The sequence below is a fragment of the Falco naumanni genome, chromosome 1 (genome assembly GCF_017639655.2).
Source record: "Falco naumanni isolate bFalNau1 chromosome 1, bFalNau1.pat, whole genome shotgun sequence".
Lineage (NCBI taxonomy): Eukaryota > Metazoa > Chordata > Aves > Falconiformes > Falconidae > Falco > Falco naumanni.
This window is the reverse complement of record NC_054054.1, coordinates 126,302,993-126,326,030: the sequence shown is the minus strand read 5'-3', so window position 1 is coordinate 126,326,030 and position 23,038 is coordinate 126,302,993. Positions and strand designations below refer to the sequence as shown.

Below are 23,038 nucleotides of genomic sequence, written 5' to 3'. Positions count from 1 at the left end.
TTTAGGGTTTAGTTGATGCAGCGGTGCGGGGTTTGAGTTGAGCTGTGGAGAGCATGCCTTGCTGCGCGGCGGCGGCGCTTTCTCCGAGGTGGCCTTTTACAAGGCTCTGAGGGGGGTGACGACTGCAGGGGCATACTCTGTGGGCAGGCAGGCAGATGCTGAGTGAAGGGTAGACGCAGTAATTAATTGTGAGGCTGCGTGGAATCTCTGTAGCGTTCGTGCTGCCCGTGGGGCGGGTGCGTGGCTCTGCCTGTGCTAGGGCACCGACCTGGCTCAGCTCTGGTCTGAGTGGGTGCTGCCTCTGTCGCCCAGGCAGAAGCCGTGGCCCTAGCAGGTGAGAGCATGTTTGTTTTCAAACATTCTGCCAGATGATCTTCATCCTCACAATAATTGTACAGTGCTCTCAATCTTCATCCTCGCAATAATTGTACAGTGCTGCCTCCCTCCTTCACGTGCTGTCCACTGTACGTGTATTTTATTTGGTTTCAGGAGGCTGTAGCTGATGAAATTACTTTGATTAGCACTAGAGTTCAGCTGATTGCTCATTCCTCTTTGCATTTGGATGCGACTGAGAACTAGTTATGTAAGACTCGCTAGCGCCCTGGAGAGCAGAACATCCTGTGAAGATGATGCTTCTGTTCTGGTCCCTGCCTCCCTTTGGGCAGGGAGGCAGAAGGAAGGTGTTCCAATGTGAGGCAGCAGTGTGGCATGCCATGTGTCCGTTCAGACGATACCTTCAGTAAGCATGCTGTGCTGTGAAGAATTGTGTTTTGTCATAAAAATTGCAGCTTAAAACCACAGTATTACAGAAACATTGCACCTCGGACAGAATTGTTTATATGTGATCTATAGGTGCCTCTAATAAACACTGGCATATTTAGATTAATCTGCTTTAATTCTATGTATAATCAGATGATTTTTCATAGGATATTCGTTGAGGACTCTAGTCATCTCTGCCTGAAGCCAGCTGGAGTATTTCTAGGCAATCCACCTGCAGAGCTACATAGCAAGTGATGGTTCAAGGCTGCCTGCTGTAGGTATCTGCCAGATATAGGTTGGTCTAGAAATAGTCGTGTGTGCTGCCACATGGAGATGGCTGCAATGCTTGCAAATACAGTTTAGGTCAAGAATTCCCTACGTGCTACATTGATAAAGTTTGGTAAACAGCATCTTCTTTATCTTAAATACTTGAATTTAAAGGGAAGAAAAAATCCACACACCCCTCATAGCAAGGATTATATTCAGGAATTTAAGCAAGACAAAAAAACCCCTGCACATTAAACAGTATTGAAATGTGAATATTACTAAAGTGGGACAGCAAAAAAAAAGGATCTTGCCACTCCAGAGAACTGGCTGAAAGCAGTAGAAGGCAAATATTTCTCAAACTTTTTAAAGGAATGGAGTGATATAAACAGGATGCTTACTTTCCAGATGTGCCCTTTGTTAGCAGGATTGTGACTACCATTTCTCATTTTATCATTAATACAGATGTTCAAGTAAAGTGTTCCCTGAGGATAATTTTGTGAAAGCACTCACGTGGGGGGCGAGAGCTCACTGACCACCATGGTCACCCGGGACTCCCCTGAGCTGTGGCAGTGCTGCTGTTTTCCAGGAACTCATGAGATTTTTAGGGCTAAGTTACATAGCCCATACGTTATGTTAAAGAGAAAGAGGAGATCTGTGCTCTAGTCCTTCCCCAGCACTAGGAACTTCACATTTTATATAAGTTCTGAAGCTCCACAACAAACCGGCAACTTGATTTGGTCATGTTGTATTATTATTCACAAGTATAGCTGCTTATTCCTTGGGGAGGAGGAGGTGTTACTGATGCTGGATTTCCATATTGTTCACAGGATCTGAGCAGGGAGGGTTTGAGCAAGTGTGCTGGTGTGATAGAAGTTGCCTCCCTCCCTCGAGCCCCAGGTATTTGGGTAACAGTGGCAGCACAATAAATGCGGTGTGAGGATGAGCAGCTTCTCTTTGTTGGTGTCTGCCTACACAGTGAAGAGATTGGTTTTGTAAGGAACAGAAAGTATTCACGTTGAGAATGAAGAGAGAGGGAAGAAGGAAGCCTGGGGTTTTGTGCAGCATTACACGGAAGTCAGGAAAGCCTCTCGTAGCTGCAGCTTGGCATCCCTCTGCTCTTTGGTCTGCCAAAACCAGCATCTTTACTTCTGTCAGCAATAAAATATTCTCTTGCAACTCTCTTGCCATCCCCTCTCCTTTCAACAATTAGTTCCCTCCTTCACCTTCTACACCTGATAAAAAATACATGATCCTGTCTCTGGCATGAAGCATAGAACAGAATAACAGTCAACAGGGGAAACATTGCTAAGTCAGTATTTCCTCCCTTAAATTTTCACTTTCGTAGTATGTATTCTTCTGGTTTGTCCCTAATATGGCTGCTTGAAGCCGGAGTTGGTATGTTAGCAAAATCATGGTGCACACCATGTGTTTCACTGCTGCTACTACCCCAGGAAAACCTGCATTATTCTCCTTACAGGCTTTTAAAGACAGTGGAGTTGCTCTGTGGTTTCTGATTGTATGTAGCAGGAGGCTGTGCTACTACATGCTACAGTTGTACCGATTTAATACGCGTTAGCCCTTGACCAAGTAACACAGCGATTAGTCTTGTTTGTGTACGTGAGTTGAAATCTGGAGTCCTGGGGGTAAGAGAGGGTGGGCAGCCGGGGGAAGAGGAAGGACCCCCAGGAGCATCTGCAGCAGCCCATGCCACAGGCTGGGCAGGCAGGAGCATGTGAGCATGCAGCTCTTGGTAGCTGCTGTGTGACCCTCAGGTTCCCTGGAGGGAACGGTCGGGGCACGTGCTCCCTGCCTGAGGAGGAACGTTCCAGATTTGACCCTAGTTAGGCAGATACCTCACTGTACAACTAGAAGATGGGGAACAGCAATTACCAGCAGACCTGATCTATGGTGAGCTAATTCTTGATGTGGGATTGGAAATCAAGTACTAGGGGCTTTCAGAAGATGTAATCTTAAATAGTTTTTGCTCTGTTAAATGTGAAACCCTCCCAACAAACAGCACCCAAAAACCAACAAAAAAATTTGATTCCTCCTTGGTTTTGCTTTTGGTGGCTCACAAACGCTGATGAAGGTTTAATGTGGGACAGAGCAATGTCAGTTTAACTCTTCTCCTAAGCAGGAGGGTGGCAGGGGGCTCCTTGCTTCAGACCCCACTTCTCCTGCAGGGGTGGATGTCTGGTAGCGGCCCGATGGAGGGCTGGCGCTTTATTTTGCTTCTCAAATGAAAATGAGTTGAGAAAAATAATCGATTAAGACATGAAATATTCATACATCATTGGAGGAAAAAAATCTTTTTATGTAACAGTACTCATTGTGTTTTTCTTTGTCTCTTTTTCAGTCCTGCCAAGCTGACCTTGTGAAGGACAACGGTCACAAGTATTTCCTTTCAGTTCTGGCAGATCCTTATATGCCAGTAAGGACAAGTCATCTTTATTCAGTCTTACAGCATTTGCTTGGCTTGTCTTAGCTTCTCTGTTGCTGTTCTGGTGCAGCTGGTGCTAACGTAGGACTGCCTCCCGCCTCCGTCTCCTGTGGCACCCGCTGCTCTGCTGCAGAGAGTCATTGACCAGGGGCATCAGAAATGCTTCTGCCCCGTTACGTGATACACACAGCCAAACCAAACAAAAATTTGGAAACTTGTTTAAAGTTATATAAGTGCAGATTACTCAGTGGTGACGATGGGAGCTGCAAGCTCCTGGGGGCTGGGTGCAGAGGCAGTCTAATTGCACTGTAACTTCATAATTCCCTCTTCAAAAATGTTTTGTGGTTTCCTGTAATAGGTATTTGTGTGCCTCCTCCAGGGCAATATACAGAGGTTGGTGGGGAGGATCATATTGGCAGTCTGATGAGGTGTCTCAGGTGTAAGTAGTGACAGGACTGGATGACGAGAAAATTCTATCTTGCTTTCCCCTCTCTTGTTCTTTCAACATGATACAGACTGCACTTAGAATAATCTCATGTTTCAGAAAGCATGCGATAGAGTTGTTCTCTGACCTGTTTTCTAGATAACAATTTGGTTGTATATTGTTTTAAGGCTGAACACAGGACAATGACGGCTTTTATCCTGGCTGTAATTGTTAACAACTACAACACTGGACAGGTGAGCCCCAGCATCCTTTTTCCTTTCATTCTCTCCTACCTCTGCTCTGCGTTGTGCCTTCACTATGATCAAAGTGTCCTGGCTTGTGTTAAAGCACAACCCTGAACTGGGAAACAGAAGATTGCTTTATGTTATTTTTGTGTGGATTAGAAGAAAAATTGACCCAGAGGTGTAACAAACACATTATGTACCTGGCAGCTGGAAGTGGAGGTTCAGGACACAAGTCGCTCACCAGCTGCCCCCCAGGCAGCGCACTGACGTACTACCTGCAGAAATAGTGCCTAGTTCCTGTCAAGTGGAAACTTGATGGCTGTGATAAAGTTCTTGGGAAGGATATATGGAACGAGCCATAAACCTTGGGGCTCTGACAGGTGCAAGGAATATTTCCAATGAGGAAGAAATAGGCTTTATGCATTACAGAAAGCATTTCTAATGCTCGGCTATTTAGCTGTAGTGGTGTGTAGTTGACCTTCCCTTCGCACTGCTTCCAAACAATATTTTGTAACAAAATCAGTGTGTAACCACCGAATAATTTTCTCTTGATTTCCTGTCTATTTGAGAAATAATTCTCTTTTCTGATGATGAGGTGGGAAGCCGTCATCCAAAATAAAGTGCATTGATTTGTGTTTCAGGAAGCCTGCCTTCAAGGAAACCTGATTGCTATTTGCCTGGAGCAGTTAAATGATCCACATCCTCTTCTGCGTCAGTGGGTGGCCATTTGTTTAGGACGTATTTGGCAGAACTTTGACTCAGCCAGGTGGTGTGGTGTGAGAGACAGTGCTCATGAAAAGCTCTACAGTCTCCTCTCGGATCCAATCCCAGAGGTAAAAATCCAACTTTTTAAGTCAACGCCAGTTGAATTGTCAGAGTTCTGGCAGAGGGCTATAGAAATACTCACAAAGCCAGGGCCGTCAAGAGCTTTGCGATTGTGTCTGGTTCAGAGAAAGATCTTAGCGCTTGTGCTTCAAGGTGATGTAAATCATACAAGCCCTGCAAGAGAAGTAACCAAAGAAATGCAGGGGGAGTTCATACAGCTTGAAGCCCTGGAATCTTGGCACCGGAGTTAGGAGACACCACGTTTTTTTGCTTGCTCCCATATCAGAAGCTTGTTAAAAATGTGGTCCCAAAACTGACTGTGTGTTGCAAAAAATGCTCTGCTCTTTTTGACCAAGTATGAAAGCCATTCTCTTCCTGGTAGGTGTGAAAATACATCTTAAATTGAATGTGTTTTACCTTTGTGACAAACTCTCCAAGACAGAAGTGGTTCTTGTACAGAACCTGGCTGTGATTGACAGAGCCTGTCAGACCCCAGTGAAATTACATCACGTGGGAGAAGTAAGCCTGGAGATAAACACCATTGCTAACGTGCAGTGCTTAAAGATGAGATTCCCCTTTACATTCAGCCTCTCTGTCATGCATCCTCCACCTCCTTTCTCTGGCCCCATCTTTCCCCGTTTTATAAGCAGGGTTTGCCTGGGCTGCCCTTGCGGCACGCCCGCACCTCTCGCTGGGAAGCCCAAGTGAGCATTCCTACTTTGTGAAGCGCATCCTGCAGTCACCGATTGCACCGTATCCCCACTGTTTGCATTCTCTGCCAAGGCAAGCTGTAAGGTTACTAAGCCATCTGATCCCTCTCCTCTTTGTGTGATCTGGCAAAGTTTACCCTGATTTGGGCTGCTGTCTTTTCTCCTTTTCTTTTTTTCCATCATCTTCTACCTTTCTGTAAGCCCTTACCCAAAGACTGTAGTTCAACAGTCTTTAATAAAGAGATTCACATCCCAACAGTAACTCCCTGTGTACCTTATTCCTGTTAATTAATATTCTAGGCAACGTCAACTGGAAAAATCACCCATGGGAAGGTCACTGAGTATTCTGGGAAATTAAATATACTCCTGCATCTGTGAATACTTAAAACTCAGTGCTTTGCTGAATCTGTTTTGGTTTTTACTCTCCATGGGCTTCCCTTTAACCCTTACCGTTTACCTGACATGGTAGTCCAGGTTTCCAGAGATGCAATTCGTGGGGATAAAAAAATCCCACTGGCAACAAGAGGAAAATAATAATGAATGTTTGTGTCTCACAGGTTCGCTGTGCTGCAGTCTTTGCACTGGGAACATTTGTGGGCAACTCTGCTGAACGGACTGATCACTCCACCACCATCGATCACAATGTAGCTATGATGTTGGCCCAGCTCATCAATGATGGGAGCCCCATGGTGAGGAAGGTACGGAACGGCTGGCAGCACAGAAGTGTGGCAGATTCATGCCAGTGAGCTCTGTGCTATGCCTAATCGGAGCGTGCATTATTTAATAAGACTTTTCAATGAATTTGACTCATTTGGAAGTATCTGTTTCCTTGTGAAGTCTTTTAACTTCAGTTCCTGCTGAGAAGAAATACATGCAAACGGCGGCACCGGTGAAAATAGCAGCCTACTGCTGCAGCTGAAGGCTCGGTGCTGAGCCGTGCGCTGCATGCTCAGGCTGGTCACATGCAGTGGTATTCTGGGATGCTGGTTTATCCACTTGCCCTTTTTTTCAATGCATGTGTTCCAACACTTAATTTACTCGGCAATATAAGGAGCCTACTGCCAGGAGTATTATATGAGTGTAGTATGTCTCAGTATCCAGGTGCTGACAGGACTGTTGTTCAGGTCAAAATGTTTCTGCTGTTTAACAGTGGATCTCTGGTTTAGCTCGTGTATTCCGCTAAGCAAATGATTGAGATAGGAGTAACAATCTCAGGGGGTTGTGGGAATTTTTGTATCCTGGTTCTTTAATTTAAAGAGAATGTGAAGACAGGGATAAGGAAGGAGAGGAATTACATTAAAGTCTTTTTCAGGTGCACAAAACGTTGAGAATTCTTGCTGGGCTACTCTTCTGCTAACGCTCTTCTGTTGATTACTGTTTTGATTGCAATATTTTACATTACAGGATCTCAGGTTTTAAATGAAATAGTAATGTGTTGCTAGAAACGTGGGAGTATGTGGCAGTCCTAGTGGGGAGGAAGAGGAGAGGGAGTAAGAGTGCTGTGGAGAGAACATGAGCTCTGTTCAGTGAAAAGATCTTGCTGCTTTTAGAAACCACAGTGACAAATGACAGACTGTTTCAAAGTAATTCTCCAGGTTTTGGAGATTTACAGTTTCTGATGCACCATTGTACATCAATAGTACAATAAATAGTTTTTGATGTTCTGGATTGTTCTTGATGGGCGCACTTAGGTGTTCTAATGCTGGTGTTTACTTAACTGGAACATCAACACCCTGACGGTTGTCGCCAGCGTTGTGAGGATTAATTTCTGTTGTCTTGTTCCAGCATTTAATCAGTTTAATTCAAGAGAGAGCTGCATGTCACACTGTATGCTCTTAGAGATTCATGAATCTCTCTCGAAGATTAGTTCCCTGAACAGACAACAGCAACCAAAGCCAGCTCTCCACCTCTCCTTTTTGCCGTTTCCAAGTGCCTAGCAAGTGGTACCTAACTGAGGGTCTGAACTTCATCTTCTCTGCCCTCCCTGCCCCACCTCGGTTGTTCAGGTTCTCAGCTGCAGCTGTGAGAATGAACGGGCGGGTGGTCTCTGCTGGGTGGGCGGCACCGTGCTCATGTTGGCTGCTGACGCTGCGGGTTAGTACGAGACGGCGCGGTTCAGCGTAGGGTCCGGGCACCGGAGCTGTGCGGGGAGGAGCTGAGCCATGTCCCTGGGCGCCTCTCACCAGATTCTGTTTCCTTCAGCTCAGAGCAGGTGTAGGACAGGCTGCAGGGCGAGAGCTCCGCTCCATGCATGTGTGTGCACTGAGGCAGAGGGCCAGGCTGTGCCACGGGGGCTGAGGGCACAGACCCTCGGCACAGCTCGTCGCTGCTCTGAGACCTGCTCGTGGGCCAGGCTGCGCGTGCGCAGGAGTGGAGGGAGCTGGGTGCCGGTCACCGGTTCGGTACTTTCTGCCATACTGCGCCAGTTTGGCAGCGCTGGGCAGCATCAGGGTAGTGGGAGCCTGTTCAGGTCTAAAAGACTTGCGAGGAATCAGACTTGAAGCAGCGTGCTCTGGCTTTCTTCAGTTCAGCCCTGTGGAGTGAAGGGCGAGTCGCTAGTCTGGATGGCCACCCAGCAATACCAACAGTAATGACGTCGTGTTCTGTGTTTCCCTTTGGTCCGTTGTTTCTGACCTAGGTAACCATGAAACCCCTGTTTCTTCTGCTCTTTCCGTAGGAGCTGGTGGTGGCTTTAAGTCACCTGGTGGTCCAGTACGAGAGCAATTTCTGCACCGTTGCCTTGCAGTTCATGGAAGAAGAGAAGAATTACCCTCTCCCTTCTCCAGCGGCCACAGGTGAGTGTTTGTGTTTGTGTGGACAGGAAATGTATAGCCTGAAAGCTCTTGGGAGCTTTTATTTAAGGAGTTTGCCTAACACGATGAAACTCTTGCTGGTGGTGATATATCAAACGGCACTGTGGCTACAAAGTTGAGTGGCACGGTGGGTGCCCCTGATGTCTGTTTAGTGCTGTAATATTTTCTCATGAGAAAGTGCATCCTCCGCTGAGTCTCCATCTAAAGCAGCTATAGCTCACCAGCAAGGTGTAGAGACTGAACACCCTGGGAGATCCAAAGGGATCCCCTTCAGGTCAAGATGGAAGTGCATCTGTCAAGGCAGTACACAGGCTTGCAAGACTTTCCCCCCTTAAATTATACCTGAGCCTTCTGTGTCGTGTTGACGTAGTGGAAGCCTCACCACAGAGCAGTGAACTGCCCGTGCTCTGGACTTGGCAAGACGCAGTGGTGCACTTCATGCTTTGTGCCTGCGGTCTCGTCCCTTTTGTTGCATCTGTTGCTTTATGTGAGGAATGAAAAATCCTAGTGAAATTGTTGCTAACCTTGCGTTTTCTTTAGAGTCAAAGTACACTGGAAATCTTGAAGGATAACTGAACTGTTGCAATAGAAGCTTGGAGCCAAGGCCATGTGCTGTCTCTGCAACGAGCAGTTTAATCTCCCTATTGTCTGAATAACTAAACCATATTGGAAAACACGCTTCTCCCCATTTGTCCTTTTTGCTGCAGGAAATATGCAGTTTGGAATAGTGGTTTTCCTTACCAAAAGATTTCTGAAGTATTTTTCAGCAGAGTGCAGTGGAAGCATTGGTCCCACCACCATAAGGCAGCCACCTCTGTAGTGAAATCAAATAGCTATGGTACAGCGTGTGTACTAAGGAATGAAAATAAGAAACTTTTAAAAATTGTGTCCAGGTTATGGGTGAAATATGAATTGAAACTAGACCTGAAATTTGATCAGGAAACCAGAATTGTCATGACTCTTTATAATGAGAAAAATGTATTTGATTTTTAATGAGCAGAAGTAGACAGAAGCCTGCAAATGCTGCCTACTAAATGGTGTCTGCTGTAGCAGCGTGCCCTAGCACAGTGTCCGGACATGGCCCAGCATCGACCTTGGAGAGAAGATTCATCATGCCTCCCTGGGTAGTCTGCAGGCACTGGCAAGGCTCAGCTCACCCAGTTTTATTGGATGTAACAAAATCACAGCCTAAACAGCAGAGACACATGGTCCTTGCCGATGATGTATGGAGGGTCCTTTGTCATACCTCATTCTGTTTGAGCCTAACGGGCAATGACTAAATTCTCTTCGTGTTGGTAGTGGTTTAGTTGCATATTTGCTGGGAAATAACCAAAAGGCTTTAACTGCTTTGGTTACATCTAGAATTGCTTAATTTTGCACCTGCAGAGGGTGGGAGTTTGACACCAGTGCGAGATGGTCCATGTACACCGAGGCTGCGGTCTGTCAGCTCTTACGGGAACATCCGAGCAGTTACCACAGCTAGGAACTTGAACAAGTCCCTGCAGAACCTCAGCCTGAATGAAGAATGTAAGAGATCTCAAAATTCTTTCATCTTTCTTTGCCTCTTCTTCCCCCCTCCCCCTCATGCAAGCCGGGAAATACCACGTGCAAGGCAACATGAGCTGAAACTAGCACTTTAGCCCAGATTATCCAGTGGCCAGCTCCAAGGGCTTAGATGAGAAGGCCCTTTGTAATTAATTTCAATTTTCTGGTCATTTGTATTGATTTTTCTGAGTGTTTGGGGACCAAAAAGGTGCCTTCCAACTTCCTGACGTACGTGGATTTTTTTAACTGAATCTTTTCTGACTCCTTGATGTTTACTCTGTATTTAAACATTCAGTATTTAAAAGGGGATGTTGTGGATTTGCCTAATCTTTGTGTTGCAGGACTTAGAATAGGGCTGTTATGCCTGGGTAAAAATTGTTCTCTCACCAGTTCTTGTTTCAGCCTCTGCCCTCTTTTCTCTTGGCAGCTGGAAGCTCTGTTGCATTTTCTCCTGGGAATCTCAGCACCAGCAGCAGCGCCAGCAGCACCTTGGGCAGCCCTGAGAATGAAGAGTATATCCTGTCATTTGAGACTATTGACAAGATGAGACGAGTCAGCTCTTACTCTTCTCTGAATTCACTAATAGGTGAGTAAAGACTCCCCTACCCTTCCTTTCCTTGCTTCACATGCTTTTGTGGAAAGTTTGTATCTTGGCTCCTGCTAGGTCTTAACTCCAACAAAATTTCTCCTAACAGTAGAAGTGCTGCTCTTGGTTAGGCTACCTGCAGAGTGGTCAGTCCTGCTCTGATGGAGGGACTGGAAGTGAGAGCTGCTGGCTCCAGCTGTAAGCTTCACTGCGATGGGTGACAGTCCTGTTAGGAATTTAAGCACAAAAATGCCACATATACAGGAATTTCACTTCCACTGTGGTTTCATTGGCTAGAGAATGAAAGCGAGGACCCCCTGTCCCATGGACACAGCAGCTGGGCAGACCAGCACTAACTGCTTCCCATCACTGTTTTTATGTGGGTTGCATTTCTATACAGCGCAGCCACTTTAGTGTGTTACTCATCCAAGGAAGCCTTCGCTGGCTAATTTCCTGCGCAGGTTTATATGTACATTATTAAAATAAGACTTTAAAATGAAGAAATCCCAGGCTGTGTCTTAAAAGCAAAAAGACTGCTTCACAGAAATCTGCTTTTGTGCAAAAAGTTCCATGGCGGATCCTGCCGCCTCCGGTCCCCTCTCCATTATTTCCTCACAGATAAGCGGCTCTAAGAACACTAACAGCACTGAACTTTTTACCACCACTCAGCGGTCCCTTTCTCTCCTGGTGTTGCACTCTCTGGGAAGCGTACAGAGCTTTGCAGAGCAAAATGCTATAGCACAGTAGAAGGGGAATTTTACTTGTATTTATGCAGCGCGTGGCTGATTCATGTGTGATGGATTATTTGCATTTCTTTTATAGAACAAAACCGGAATGTTTATATTAAGCTAGTTCAACTTAGTTGTTTTTCAAGTAATCTTCCCAGTTGTATCTGACTACTACAACAGCATTGCTTTAAACTAGCTGCAGTTTTTCGAACAGTCCAAACCGTGTTGGGATGGTGACACAACACGAGAAGGACCTGGCTCTGCAATGGCCGCCTTCCAGGGAGCGGGGAAGGCAGCACGCAGCAGAGAAATGCTGGTGTCTCATTTTCTTTGTAATCAGTAAATGTGCCCATATTTTTCTAGCTTTCAAAAATGAGTGAAAAGAGAGCGGTGTAACTCGGAGAGGAGTCCACCTGAGTGATAGACTTGCCTTGACTGAAGAAGCATTTTGCTCTACTCAGTTTTCGGGAAGAGGTAATGGTGATTTGGCTCTCATGAGTTGAAAGATTCTAGGGTTGTAATTCCCCTGTGGCAGTTTAAAATCGGGTGTTCATTAGAAACTTGATCAATTAATTTGTTTTTGTAGGTAATGAAATTGAGTCTTCTAAAGCATGACAGGATTGTTAGGAAATTTCTCTCTGTCTTAAGCTAGAACTTGAGTTTTCTCATTTCCACTGGTGCACACTGGTGTCTGCTCGATGGCTTGTGCGTGTCTCACAAGAGCTTTTCAGCACAGTTGGAAAAAAATCTAGAGATGAGTGAGGGAGTCCTAGGAAAACAAAAAGAGCAGTTCTCCAAAGCCTCCCTCATTCCTATTCAATCAGAAGAGCTCATATCCAGCTGGAAATGACAGAGCTTATAGAAGTGTTTAAAATTCATAACTCACACAGAATCCCATTACCTTCAGCATTTGCCTGCTGAAAGCCAGGCTTTTTTCATTTCTGCTGAAGGATCACCATCTTCCAGCCTGCTCTCTCCTGCTCCCCAAGGGAAGAGTTTTCAAAATGCCATCAGCTCCAGCCACCCTCAGTCGTGCTGCAGCTGCCGCACAGCCAGCCTGGGCTCAGGTTAACCCCTTTCTTTGAAGCTTTAGTGTGCAATAAAATACTGCTATGCAGCTAGCAAGAGTGGGGTAACTTGGGGAGGAGTCCACCTGGGTGGTAGACTTGTCTTGACTGAAGAAATGTTTTGCTCTGTCTTCTGGGAGAAGTAATGGTGATTTGGCTGTGCAGTAGTGACTCTGCCAAGGGTTTGAGACAGGCAGAGCAGTAAAAAGGATGCTTTGGGCACACGGGTAGACTCAAACCAAGGCAGAAATCTAGTCTGTAATAATAAAAGTAGAAATTTTCAACCACAGTTTAATCCTGTGTTCTATACTGTGCATTCCCTAGGTTGATTCACTGATGTTCAGGGCTTTCTTCCTCTCTTGCAATTTTAGGAACTTGGTGCTAGAGGGATTATTCTATCTACTTTACTGACACTGCAGCATCGTACAATGTACTCCTTCCCATAAACTTGAGGAAAACCTCTCCATTCCTTCTTGTGCCATTTTACAAACAGCTTCTTAGCCAGCTATCGGCCACGTGCCCCCATGTAGTGCCCTCACCAAATGCAATGTGTACTTTGACTCTAGGTATGCTCTTTCCGGGCAGGCTGGTCCTTGGCCAGGCAGTCCTGTTACCAGAAGAGACATTTATTTCTGGCCCATGTTTTCAAGCTGGCAAGATGCAGGTTTTGGTGTCAACACAGACATCAGTTTGGATGGGAAGCTAAGCCTTCCTGCTTTTTCCATACAACTAGTCATTAATCTTGGTGTCCTGGAAATTTTAGTTTAGTTTCAAGATAGGAAAAGGGAAGGAATCAAGATGGGTGTTTTGCATACCTTGGGGCTGATTATTCATCTCCAAACTGCATGATTAAAGTCTTTGTCCTACAGAGAGCATTACTGGAAAGATTATGTTACAGAATGATCAAAGGAGGAGGAAAGTAAATCCTGGAACGATGAAATGCTGGGGAACAGTTCCCTTTTCCAGCAGGAGAGGCTGGAGGCAGAAAACTATTAGCCATGTCACAGGATCCATCCTGAAGAGCTGCCTTGAAGTAACACAGCAGGAGATTACTGCAGCGAGGCTGAGGAGAGCAAGAGATGCAGGTGGACATGGACAGTGAGCTGCAGCAAATAAGAGAGCGGGTGTTGTGGCAGGTAGAGCCTTCTTCTCTGCCACTAGGCAATATATTTGAATGCTCAGACATAATGAGGAGTAACCGGTCAGTCAGCAGAATTTATAAATAGTAACTTGCATAGCAGCAAAATGCAGGGATCCGAGTGGGTTTTGGGAAGGGAAGCTTGATGTAGAGGCTGGGCATGGTGGGCTGCTTTCATGTTGGCTATGACAGCCCTGGTCCAGGGGAAGTACCTGCTCTGAGGGAACATTCTTTTTTCCCAATGAGCTGCTTCTGGTTTCTGCTGAAACATTCGAAAGCTCGTGCTTTGTTTGAATCGCTCCCAGGGGCTGGGCTGGGCAGGAACCCCTTGGCGTGGCCCTGTGCAAAGAGGCCGGCTTGCAGACGGTCAGGTCTGTGCAAGAAACACTGATTTGCCGTTTCTGTAGGGGCAGGCTGCCGTCCACGTTTGTCAAAGCAGAGTTTGGGGAGCGATCAGCATTTCAGGTGTTCTCTTCATCCGAGTAGCTCTCACCGGACCTTCTGTGTCACTCACAGGGAGAGGAGGGACTTGTGGGGTGCACGCTTACAAGCTGGGGGGGTAGCGTTGATGGGAGGCAGATACCCCAGCCCTCGGGTGCTGTTCAGTTTGAAGTATTTCAGCTGTGTGTTTCATCGCGTGCCTTTCCCGCAGGCAGGCGGGATGTGCAGGCGCAGGGGCTGTCTCTGGTCCAGGCGCAGCAGTGCCGGGGCAGCTATTGGTCAGGTTTTGCTGCTGTGTGGGGTGGGGAGTGGACTGCACCTTCTTCTGGAGATCAAGGCTTAAACCACTGCAGCGATTTTTACAGGGGATGGGAAAGAAACCCTGTTGAAGCGTGGCAAATCAAAAGGAAGAAATAAAAACATTAGCATTTATTTTTGCATCCCGCGTGGTTCTGCCCTTCGTGGGCTCAGTGACCTGGCTGCAGGACCTCAGCTGGGTCCCTTCCTCGGGGCCGTTGCATGGTGCTTGCTGCTGAATTGAGCTAAGAGTCATACAAGTGCAAAGAAAATCAAAGTCGTCAGTAAAGGCAGGCAATTTATTTTTGACAGTCTTAGTAGAGAGGAATCATTTTGTAAATGTAAATCTGTACTGCAAGGTCCATTTAACTGGCTTTGAATCAGTCTGACTAATTACAGAGCTGTCTGCTTGGATTAACACCCCATCCCCCTTGCTCAGCTCTTTGTTTGCATCTTCGGGATATTTTTTGCATTTTAGTCCATTACATGAAATCAAGCTGCTGTTCAGCCTGCCACCTCTGCTGCCTTCCATTATCCCACTGACTCGGCGCTCAGGTTTTTACAAGGAGCTGTGTCAGAAGTGTCACTCGATTGAATCAGTGCAATGAACAACACTAACATGGGCAGGGGGGTGGGTGGCAGAAGAAGGGACTGGTCCTTTGAGCACCAGCTCTGAGCCTGAGATGCCTTTGTAGAAATTCCCTCTGTTCTTTTCAAAGGCTGCTGAGTGAATGAGGAATTGCACTGGCACAGTTCTGTTTTAAATTTGTTTTTTCATGATGCTTAGATGTATAAAAAATGTCATTGGGTTTTTTTCTTTATGACTGTGTCATGAATGAGGTGGTTATCAGAGAAACACTGGAAAATCTGATGGGTGCCCTCTCGCTCTCCTTTTCTCTCCCTTTCCTTTTACTGTCTTTCAAGGGCTTTAAAAGAAATCAAGCCATCCGGATTTACCATCAGTCCTGACAGAACTTCTGCGCAGGACCAAATGTAGGAGCTAGAGCTCCAAGCAGACCTCAGGCAGCATTACCTGGCTGGCTGCTTCGGGAGCTGGGGCGCTTTTTCCCTCCCGCAGCTTGTAGCACTTTGTCTCTCCCCCTCTCTTGTTCTTTATCCTTCCCCCTCCCCTTTTTCTTTGCCGGGTAATAGGAGCTTCCAGGATGAACGTGGCAATTGCAGAAAGCAAAGCCTAGTCAGAAGCCTGGAGAAGGCAGACAAGCGCTGTGTCACCGTCTTTTGCTGGGTGGCCTAACTTCCTTCCAAGCTTGGACTGACTTTATTGTGTATGGAGATTTTCGTTATTTAACCATTATTTAAGCTTCTGAAAAAGGCAGTGGGTTTTGCCTGTTACGACCAAAGCCAAAACCTGAACTTGGATCTGCACCGTTCGGTTCCGCTCAACTCGTGCGTGTCTTGCTCATGTGTTCCCGCATTCTGTGGGCCCTGGGCTCTGTCCTCGGCTGACACAAACCGAATGCGGCCAAAACCAGTGCCCGTGGGCTCTGCCCCATCCGGCAGTACGGCTTTCTCACATTGCCGGCGTCGGTTTTCCTGGGTGGATTTAACACTGCTGTATATTTGTCAGGCTCTGTATCCTTCCCTGTCCTGGAAGGGTTAGGATTAGCTGCAGGAGTCTGTTGCGTAGGTCGCCCCCAGCACATGGGCAGCGCTGTCCATGTGGCACTGTCATAAATATTGGTGACATTTCTGCGAGAAACTCTGCAAGCAGGCACTACTTGGAAAATCTTTGGACATCGGCTGAGTAAGAGACCCTTTTCTTTGCAGGTCAGATGAGAGGATGGAGTTAGATTATTGCCTTCGCGTTTTGCAGAATGTTTTGTCACATGCTGGAGAATTTTTCTGGCAGAAGAAAGATTCCCTGGGCTAGCACAGACAAGCGTATGAAGTGCAGCGTGCGTACTCCTGAAGCTTATTGTCGTGTGCTACTTGCCTTCTTCAGCCAAAGTTCAGAGCTGGACTGTCCAAGTCTGTTTTCTGTTGGTTTGAGTATCAGGTTTAACAGCTATGGAAGGTGAGAAGCTGCTTGTTGACCAAGGAACCCTTTCTTCCTAACTTAACACTTTATATTTAGATGCCTCCAGAAGCACGAAAGGAAATGCAGTAACAGCTTGATCTGTCATTTAGCATTGATTGTGACTCATCTGAAATCCCTATTTTAGTTCCTTTTTTTGTTAGTGCAATGACTTTAATATTGTCCAAATGTCTCAACTCCCAAACAACGGTGTTACAACTATTAGACGTTGTGAGGGTTAGAAGAAAGAAAAACAAGTTAAAAGATTTGCCTAAAAGCAGCAAAATAAAATGGTCACAGAATTGTATCAGTTCTTGCAAATGCTTATTAATTTGATTTGTACTTTGAATCTGTCAGTGCCTTCTGCTGAAATACCAAACAGCAGATATTCTCATTAAATAACAAATTGGCAACTGGGGAATTGATACAAATGTCAGTAGGCAAGAATGAGTTAGATGTACTGCTTCACAAAGGTACAGGTCCGAAAGCTTTATTTTTTAACATTTAGATGTTTGGTAAACCTTGTAGACTATATAAACTCCTGAACGTTCAAGCTGAGTATTAATGCCTAAAACAGCGATACAAATAACCTTAATAAAAGTATAAGCCAGTAACTGTGGTTTTATACCATTTAGTATTTTAGCTTAGGAAATCCAAGGACATGATCTATTTGGCCTTCCCAGATTATTTGCTTCAGGAACCTAGAAAACAAGCAGCTTGACTGAAGCTTATTTAGAGAGTCTTTAATGTGGTTTGCTTTCTCCCACTTTCATTTTACAAGCCCTTGCAGAGTTCACAAAGACAGACAAAATGAAGACAAAATGCCCGCATGGGGTGTTTCTGAGCTCTTCTCTTGATGTTTTCTTAGATGTCATTGTGATGTTCGGCGTTCTAATGAATTTTCTCACATAACATCAAAGAGCTTGAGTTGATGGATCGTCACGTGCTGTGGGGCTTTTCTGTTTTGTTTTTTAATATTTTAGGTGTGAGTTTCAACAGCGTTTATACCCAGATTTGGAGAGTACTCCTGCACCTAGCTGCCGACCCCTATCCTGACGTCTCTGACTTGGCTATGAAAGTTCTCAACAGTATTGCCTATAAGGTACGCCTTTCTGTTCGTGTGTGTCTGTCCGGTCTTTGTATGTTAATTTTTTTTTCATGCTTAGGCAAGGTGTAGGCAGACTGAACTGAATAGGTCCATTGGAGGGCTCTGCCACGTTCAGTCTGGATCTATCGCAGAAGGAGCTTTTAATGTTTTGAGATGATAAACACTCATGTGAACTCTTGATCAGGTAAAATAAACAGATGGGGGAGGGCCTGGGACTGTTTTAAGATATGAATTAGGTGCAGACCTTAGACAGTAGGTCTTGTTTAGAAGTCTACTTACCTAGATCAGTCCCTGGGAGAAACCTTAAATATACTTCATTAAATTATCCGTTTGCAAACTGATTTAGATTATGCAAGTGGGACTGGCCTGCAGACTGAAGCCACAACGGCTCTCCAACCCAGGTGAACTAGTACATGTGAGTCAGCATGCAGACACCCCCGCCACTACTCACCTCTTCAACCCAGGCCTAATCCGCCTAAACCACCATCCTCATCACATTTCATCCTCCAAAGGTGACAAGATGTCCCTGGAGGCTGCCATCACTGCTGATTCAGAATTGCCAGCTTGAGGAGCTGTAGAAGCACCCTCACCTTCCACCTGAAAGGAAGCCCCAGGCCACCCCAGAACATCTTCTCACCACCTGCCTTCCCCCTCCTGCCCGGGCGGCGGTGTCAGAAAGCTGTCTGAACGCAGTCCTTCCCGCGTGCTTTCTAGTTGCTCTAGCATCAAGACCATGAGCCATTGCAATGCAAGATGACGTCTCTTACTGACGATTTCCAGTGAATGATCCTAAACCTTCAGACTTAGGCTTCCGAGCTAAAGTTGCAGTAAGAGATGCCAGCATTGTGCACTACCATTTTAATGCCTTAGAGATTTCTTGCTTTTAAACCTGATTTTCTATTGAGAAAATAGTTATTTGTTTGAACTTTTTTATTTGTTTTAAGTATACATATCAGTGAATGGTAAAGTCTGGGGTGTGGGACAGAGAATTACTTTGACAGTGGGGACAAGGAGGTCAGCCTTGCTATGGGTGTGCAGCAAACTATGGTCAGGCTGGAGGTGCCAAACTAAGGTGAATAAGAAAAGGAAAAGGTGAAAGATTTCCCTTTCTCTACCTCAGATGCATGAAACTAATTCAGCTATTTATCTTGGAAGGCTCTTTGGAAAATAAAATGTTACTCCTACTATGGGATTAAAAGGGATATGATGAGGAACGAGATCTCCTTTTTGTGTCTTAAATATATTTTCAGGACTAACTCCCTTGCTAGTGGAAGGAGATGTATCAGTATTAATACAGATGCTGCTGTGCCCTGCAGATGCCTTCGCTGGCACTGCTGTGGATCTGCTTAGCCAGCAGGAATTCTGATCATTATGTTATGATATCAGTAATGAATGTTATGACTGGTTTGGTAAATTCTGTGTCAATTCTGACAAGTTTGGTCCTAAATGTCCTGGTACTGAATGGATTCCAAAAGCTCAAGTGGATGGGTATCATGCATCTCATGCTCTGCTTCTCAGACAGCTGCTCTGTCCCTGGCTTTCTAAGGCAATGGCTTTTCAAATGGCTTTGCAAAACAGTAAAAGAGGCATTCCCGTTTACAAGGATTTCTATCTGGGGATGCTTCCGTGAACAAAACGTATTTGGTCTTCTTTGCCTTAGCCATAAGATCCATAAGGAAAGTATTCAAACATGCAATTTGTCCAGTAGTTCGGGCTGCCTGTATAGTGGGCTGATTGCTGTGCACTTTGTGGTACTGTGGGCTTTGCTTTTGCCAGTACCACCTGGCTTAGGTGGCTCCTAAAAAGGCTTTTGTTATTAAAAAAACCCAAACAAACAAAAAACCATCAAACCAAAGTAAATATTAAAAAAAACCCAAACAAACAAAAAGAAAACAAACCCAAAACCAACAAACCTATTAACAGCCCACCAAAATGGAAGTTAAGGCTTCAGGTCTGGGGTTATGATCTGGCCTTTATTCATTTCATTATGGATAAAGCTCCTGCTGTGAGCAGTTCTGCCAGGATTTACAGCCTGAACTCTGTGTCTCTGCTGGTGTGAGCTCAGACAGATTATAGGAGTTGTCTGATGTGTAATGCAAATTAGTAACAATTAAATTTTTGCTAACTGTATCCTGAGATCTTGCCTTGGTGCTAACGGAGCTTTGTTGGATGTAAAAGGGAGCTGCCTGGATGCTGCCCACAGGCCCTTTGGTCCTCCCGAGTATGCGCAAACAATGCATTTTCTATTTTATCCTTTGAATTTTATCACTGAATAAAAACAAGAGTTGATTTTCTTGCTTAAACAAAAATGCTGCTTTAGGTGAAGTAAAGCACTTGAATATTCTAGGGGGTTTAGGTTCTAATCCTTTTGTTCCAATTAATACAACATTCAGGGAACAAGAGGCTTCATTCTGGAACTTGGACACCTAAAGTTTTCTTACACTAACACAACTATGCAAAACACTGCGATCTGTACGACATCGCCTGTTGCCTTTGGGCTGCTTGGCTGAAAGACCTGAGCAAATGAGCCATGGGCTTATGCTTCTGGGTGGATTTGGTGAATGCATCCTCATTCTTGGTGAACTATTTAGCCTCAGAATGTTGCCAAGCTCTGTGCTTTAAGTATTTGTGATTTTTCTAAACATATTTTGTACCAGGCAGGTGTTAATCACATAACTCGGTTGCCCTGATGGCTGATCAGACAACACGTTAGGAGGAGTGTGGTTGGAGAGCTCAGAAGTCAATATTGCTATGCTTTATAATCCCCTGCAGTAAAACAAGGGGCCAGTACTGTGAGGTTTGTGACTCTGCAAATGTTCAGATTAGGAGTCTGAATTTGTAAAATAGTTATTTGCAAGGCACCGCATGAATTTAAAGCAGAATTTTTGTTTTCCAATGAGACTGGTCCTATTCAGTCTTTTTAATGGAGCCATGAATGTAGATCTTTATCTACAGGAGAACTCCAGTGGTCTTTAAATAGGGTGATGTCTTTCTGAGCAGCCGGTGAGTAGGTTGAACAGACGTGCATCGTTCCTGGATGTGAAATATGCGGTTTTATTTCATGGGCTGATTAGACATTGCTAGTTCTCACACAGATTGTGGCTGTGTTGAGATTTATACTTATGATGCAGATGGGAATGGTACAACTCTCATTCCCAGCCTGATCTTTTAAAAAAAAATCCAAACCCCACATTTTGCATGTACCAAAATAAACAAAAAGGACCCAGTAATCAGTGTTGGCCTTTTAAGACTTTGAAAACACAGTTAATTAGGGAAAGTTTGCTTCCTTCCAGGTTCCTTCATCCAGCTGTTTTTAATGGAAGGCTTGAGGCTGAATTATAGAATCATATAGGTTGGAAAAGACCTTTAAGATCATCGAGTCCAGCCATTAACCCAGCACTGCCAAGCCCACCACTAAACCCATCCATCAGTGCCACAGCTACACGCCTGTCAAATACCTCCAGGGATGGGGACTCCACCGCTTCCCTGGGCAGCCTCTTCCAGTGCTTGACAACCCTTGCGGTGAAGAAATTTTCCCTAATATCCGATGTAACCTGCCCTGGCGCAGCTTGAGGCTGTTTCCTCTCATCCCATTGCTTGTTACCTGGGAGCAGAGACCGACCCCCTCGCTGCAGCCTCCTGTCAGGCAGCTGCAGGGAGCGATCAGGTCTCCCCTGAGCCTCCTTTTCTCCAGGCTGAACCCCCACAGTGCTCCCAGCCACTCCTCATAGCACTTGTGCTCCAGCCCCTTCCCCAGCCCCACTGCCCGGCCCTGGACTCGCTCCAGCCCCTCCACGTCTGTCTTGAGAGCGAGGGGCCCGACACTGACCCCAGGACTGGAGGTGCAGCCCCACCAGCGCCGAGCACTGGGGATGGTCACTGCCCCAGTTGTGCTGGCCACGCTGTTTCTGACACAGCCAGGAGGTTGTTCCTCCATGACACCGCTCCTCGGGTACAGGCTTTTCTGTGCATGAGCAAGTAATTCTGATAGTGTGCCCTTTTTTTTTTTTTTCTTTTCAACCTGGAGTCAATTTGTGAAATTGCCATCTCCCCTCCCAAGAAGAGATGACATGACTGGCAGAGGAGCAAACCCCTGGGAAATGGGGAGCTGCTGCCTCCAGCAAAGTACGCTGTTGTATCACTGGACTGTGGCCCTCGTGCTGCTCGCTGCCTTCAGAAAAGAAATGGCTCTTTTGTTTTTCCCAGGAAAAGGCAGGCTGCCTGTCGCACTGATCTGCGTACCCTTGAGCAAATTATCGTTCACTGACCTTGTCCCTCTGCTGTGAAATGAGGTGACCTGACCCGCTTCAGGTGACAGACACCTGACTGTGAGAATCTTAAAACGAAGCCTTCTGTGACTAATTAAAATTAGTTATGAATAATAATATGTCACTAGTTGCTAAATTGTTTCTACTTTCCTTCCATTCTCACGGTGCAATTGCCTGCCCCAGCCCTGGGTGGTAACATCTGCTCACTGGGGACCCCTCTGCCTTCCTGAGTGATGGAGAGATGCGTGGCCTCGGGACCTCTCCCACCCCCGCACCAGAAGGAGGAAAATAACACCTCAAATGAGCCCGTCTCGTAGGAGGCGGCTGGCGCGGGGGACAGCCAGGCTAACCAGAGGCCGTGGCACTTGCCGTCCCAGCCGAGGCAATCTGTCCCTTGCTGTGGTGGAGGTGGGCTGTGTGGGGACGGTTGTCACCGCTCCGAGGCTTTGGAGCTGAACCGGTGACGCTCAGGAGGTCTTGGACCCTGTGGAAGCGAGGGAGAGGAGACCTCACCGGGTGGCTGGAGGCAGGGAGAGGTGGAGGTCACCTCCAAGGGCCCTTGGGCTCCGGCAAGGAGTGGGCAGGGTGTCACCCACGCAGCAGTGCCTCCCTTTCCTCTCCGCAGCAGATGCGTGTGGGCTCAGAGTGCAAAGACGCGCTGCTGTTGGTGATGGTTGTCAGTTCTGCCTTGTGAAGGCATTACCTTACAAAAGGCTCGTTAGCTCTCTGGGCTAACGCATGCAGTTTTTCTTTCTGAGCACTCTGCATGTCCGTAGCAGCCTGCCTGACCTTGCTGAGCTTGGTTTCAGCTGGATGCACGCTGCCGTGCCGCCTCAGCACCCCGCTTGGCCGCTGTGCCAGGTGGGAGTTCCTTACTGTTCGAGGAGATGCTGGAAGGCCCCGTGCCTGTGGGATTAGCTGTGTTTGTTCCTCCAGGGGTTTTTTTATGCCAATCTGGGGCTTCCCTGGAAAGTTATTTGAATCTGTGAGAAATTTCAAATGTTTCACAGGAGGCGGGGTGATGTGGAGAGGAGGAAAGGAGTCTGTGAGCGATGGAAGACGTCTCCCTTCTGAAGGGGAGGCTTGTTTGCATGGTGCGAGCAGCACGCTCAGGCTGGAGGGTGCGAGGCGGTGACGTAGCTGTCTGTGCACCTCTCGCTGCCTTTCCCCTGCCCTGCTCCGAGGCCTTCCCCAGGAGTGAGGACGACGATGTCTCAGGCTCTTTCGGAAACAGCCGAGTGCCAGGGTACCGCCTTGCGGAGCTGAGAGCAGCCCGGCTGCGTAACCCCTGCCTTCCCCCAAGGGGCATCCGCTAACGAGCTTGGGGAGGCTCGGCAGTCCT

The 23,038-nt window shown here is 46.4% G+C and overlaps 1 protein-coding gene across 4 annotated transcripts in view; it reads left to right on the top strand.

The window, feature by feature from the left end:
* Positions 1-23,038, top strand: part of RPTOR (regulatory associated protein of MTOR complex 1) — a 156,790-nt gene that overhangs the window by 97,511 nt on the left and 36,241 nt on the right. For 2 of the 4 annotated variants that reach the window (XM_040582168.1, XM_040582167.1), the window contains exons 14-22: positions 3,383-3,457; positions 4,079-4,144; positions 4,777-4,968; positions 6,228-6,368; positions 8,348-8,465; positions 9,870-10,010; positions 10,456-10,614; positions 17,304-17,422; positions 17,775-17,843. In XM_040582168.1, the coding sequence (XP_040438102.1) occupies positions 3,383-3,457; positions 4,079-4,144; positions 4,777-4,968; positions 6,228-6,368; positions 8,348-8,465; positions 9,870-10,010; positions 10,456-10,614; positions 17,304-17,422; positions 17,775-17,843 (1,080 nt within the window). The remainder of the gene's footprint in view (positions 1-3,382; positions 3,458-4,078; positions 4,145-4,776; positions 4,969-6,227; positions 6,369-8,347; positions 8,466-9,869; positions 10,011-10,455; positions 10,615-17,303; positions 17,423-17,774; positions 17,844-23,038) is intronic. The other 2 variants (XM_040582170.1, XM_040582169.1) reach the window with 1 other exon arrangement.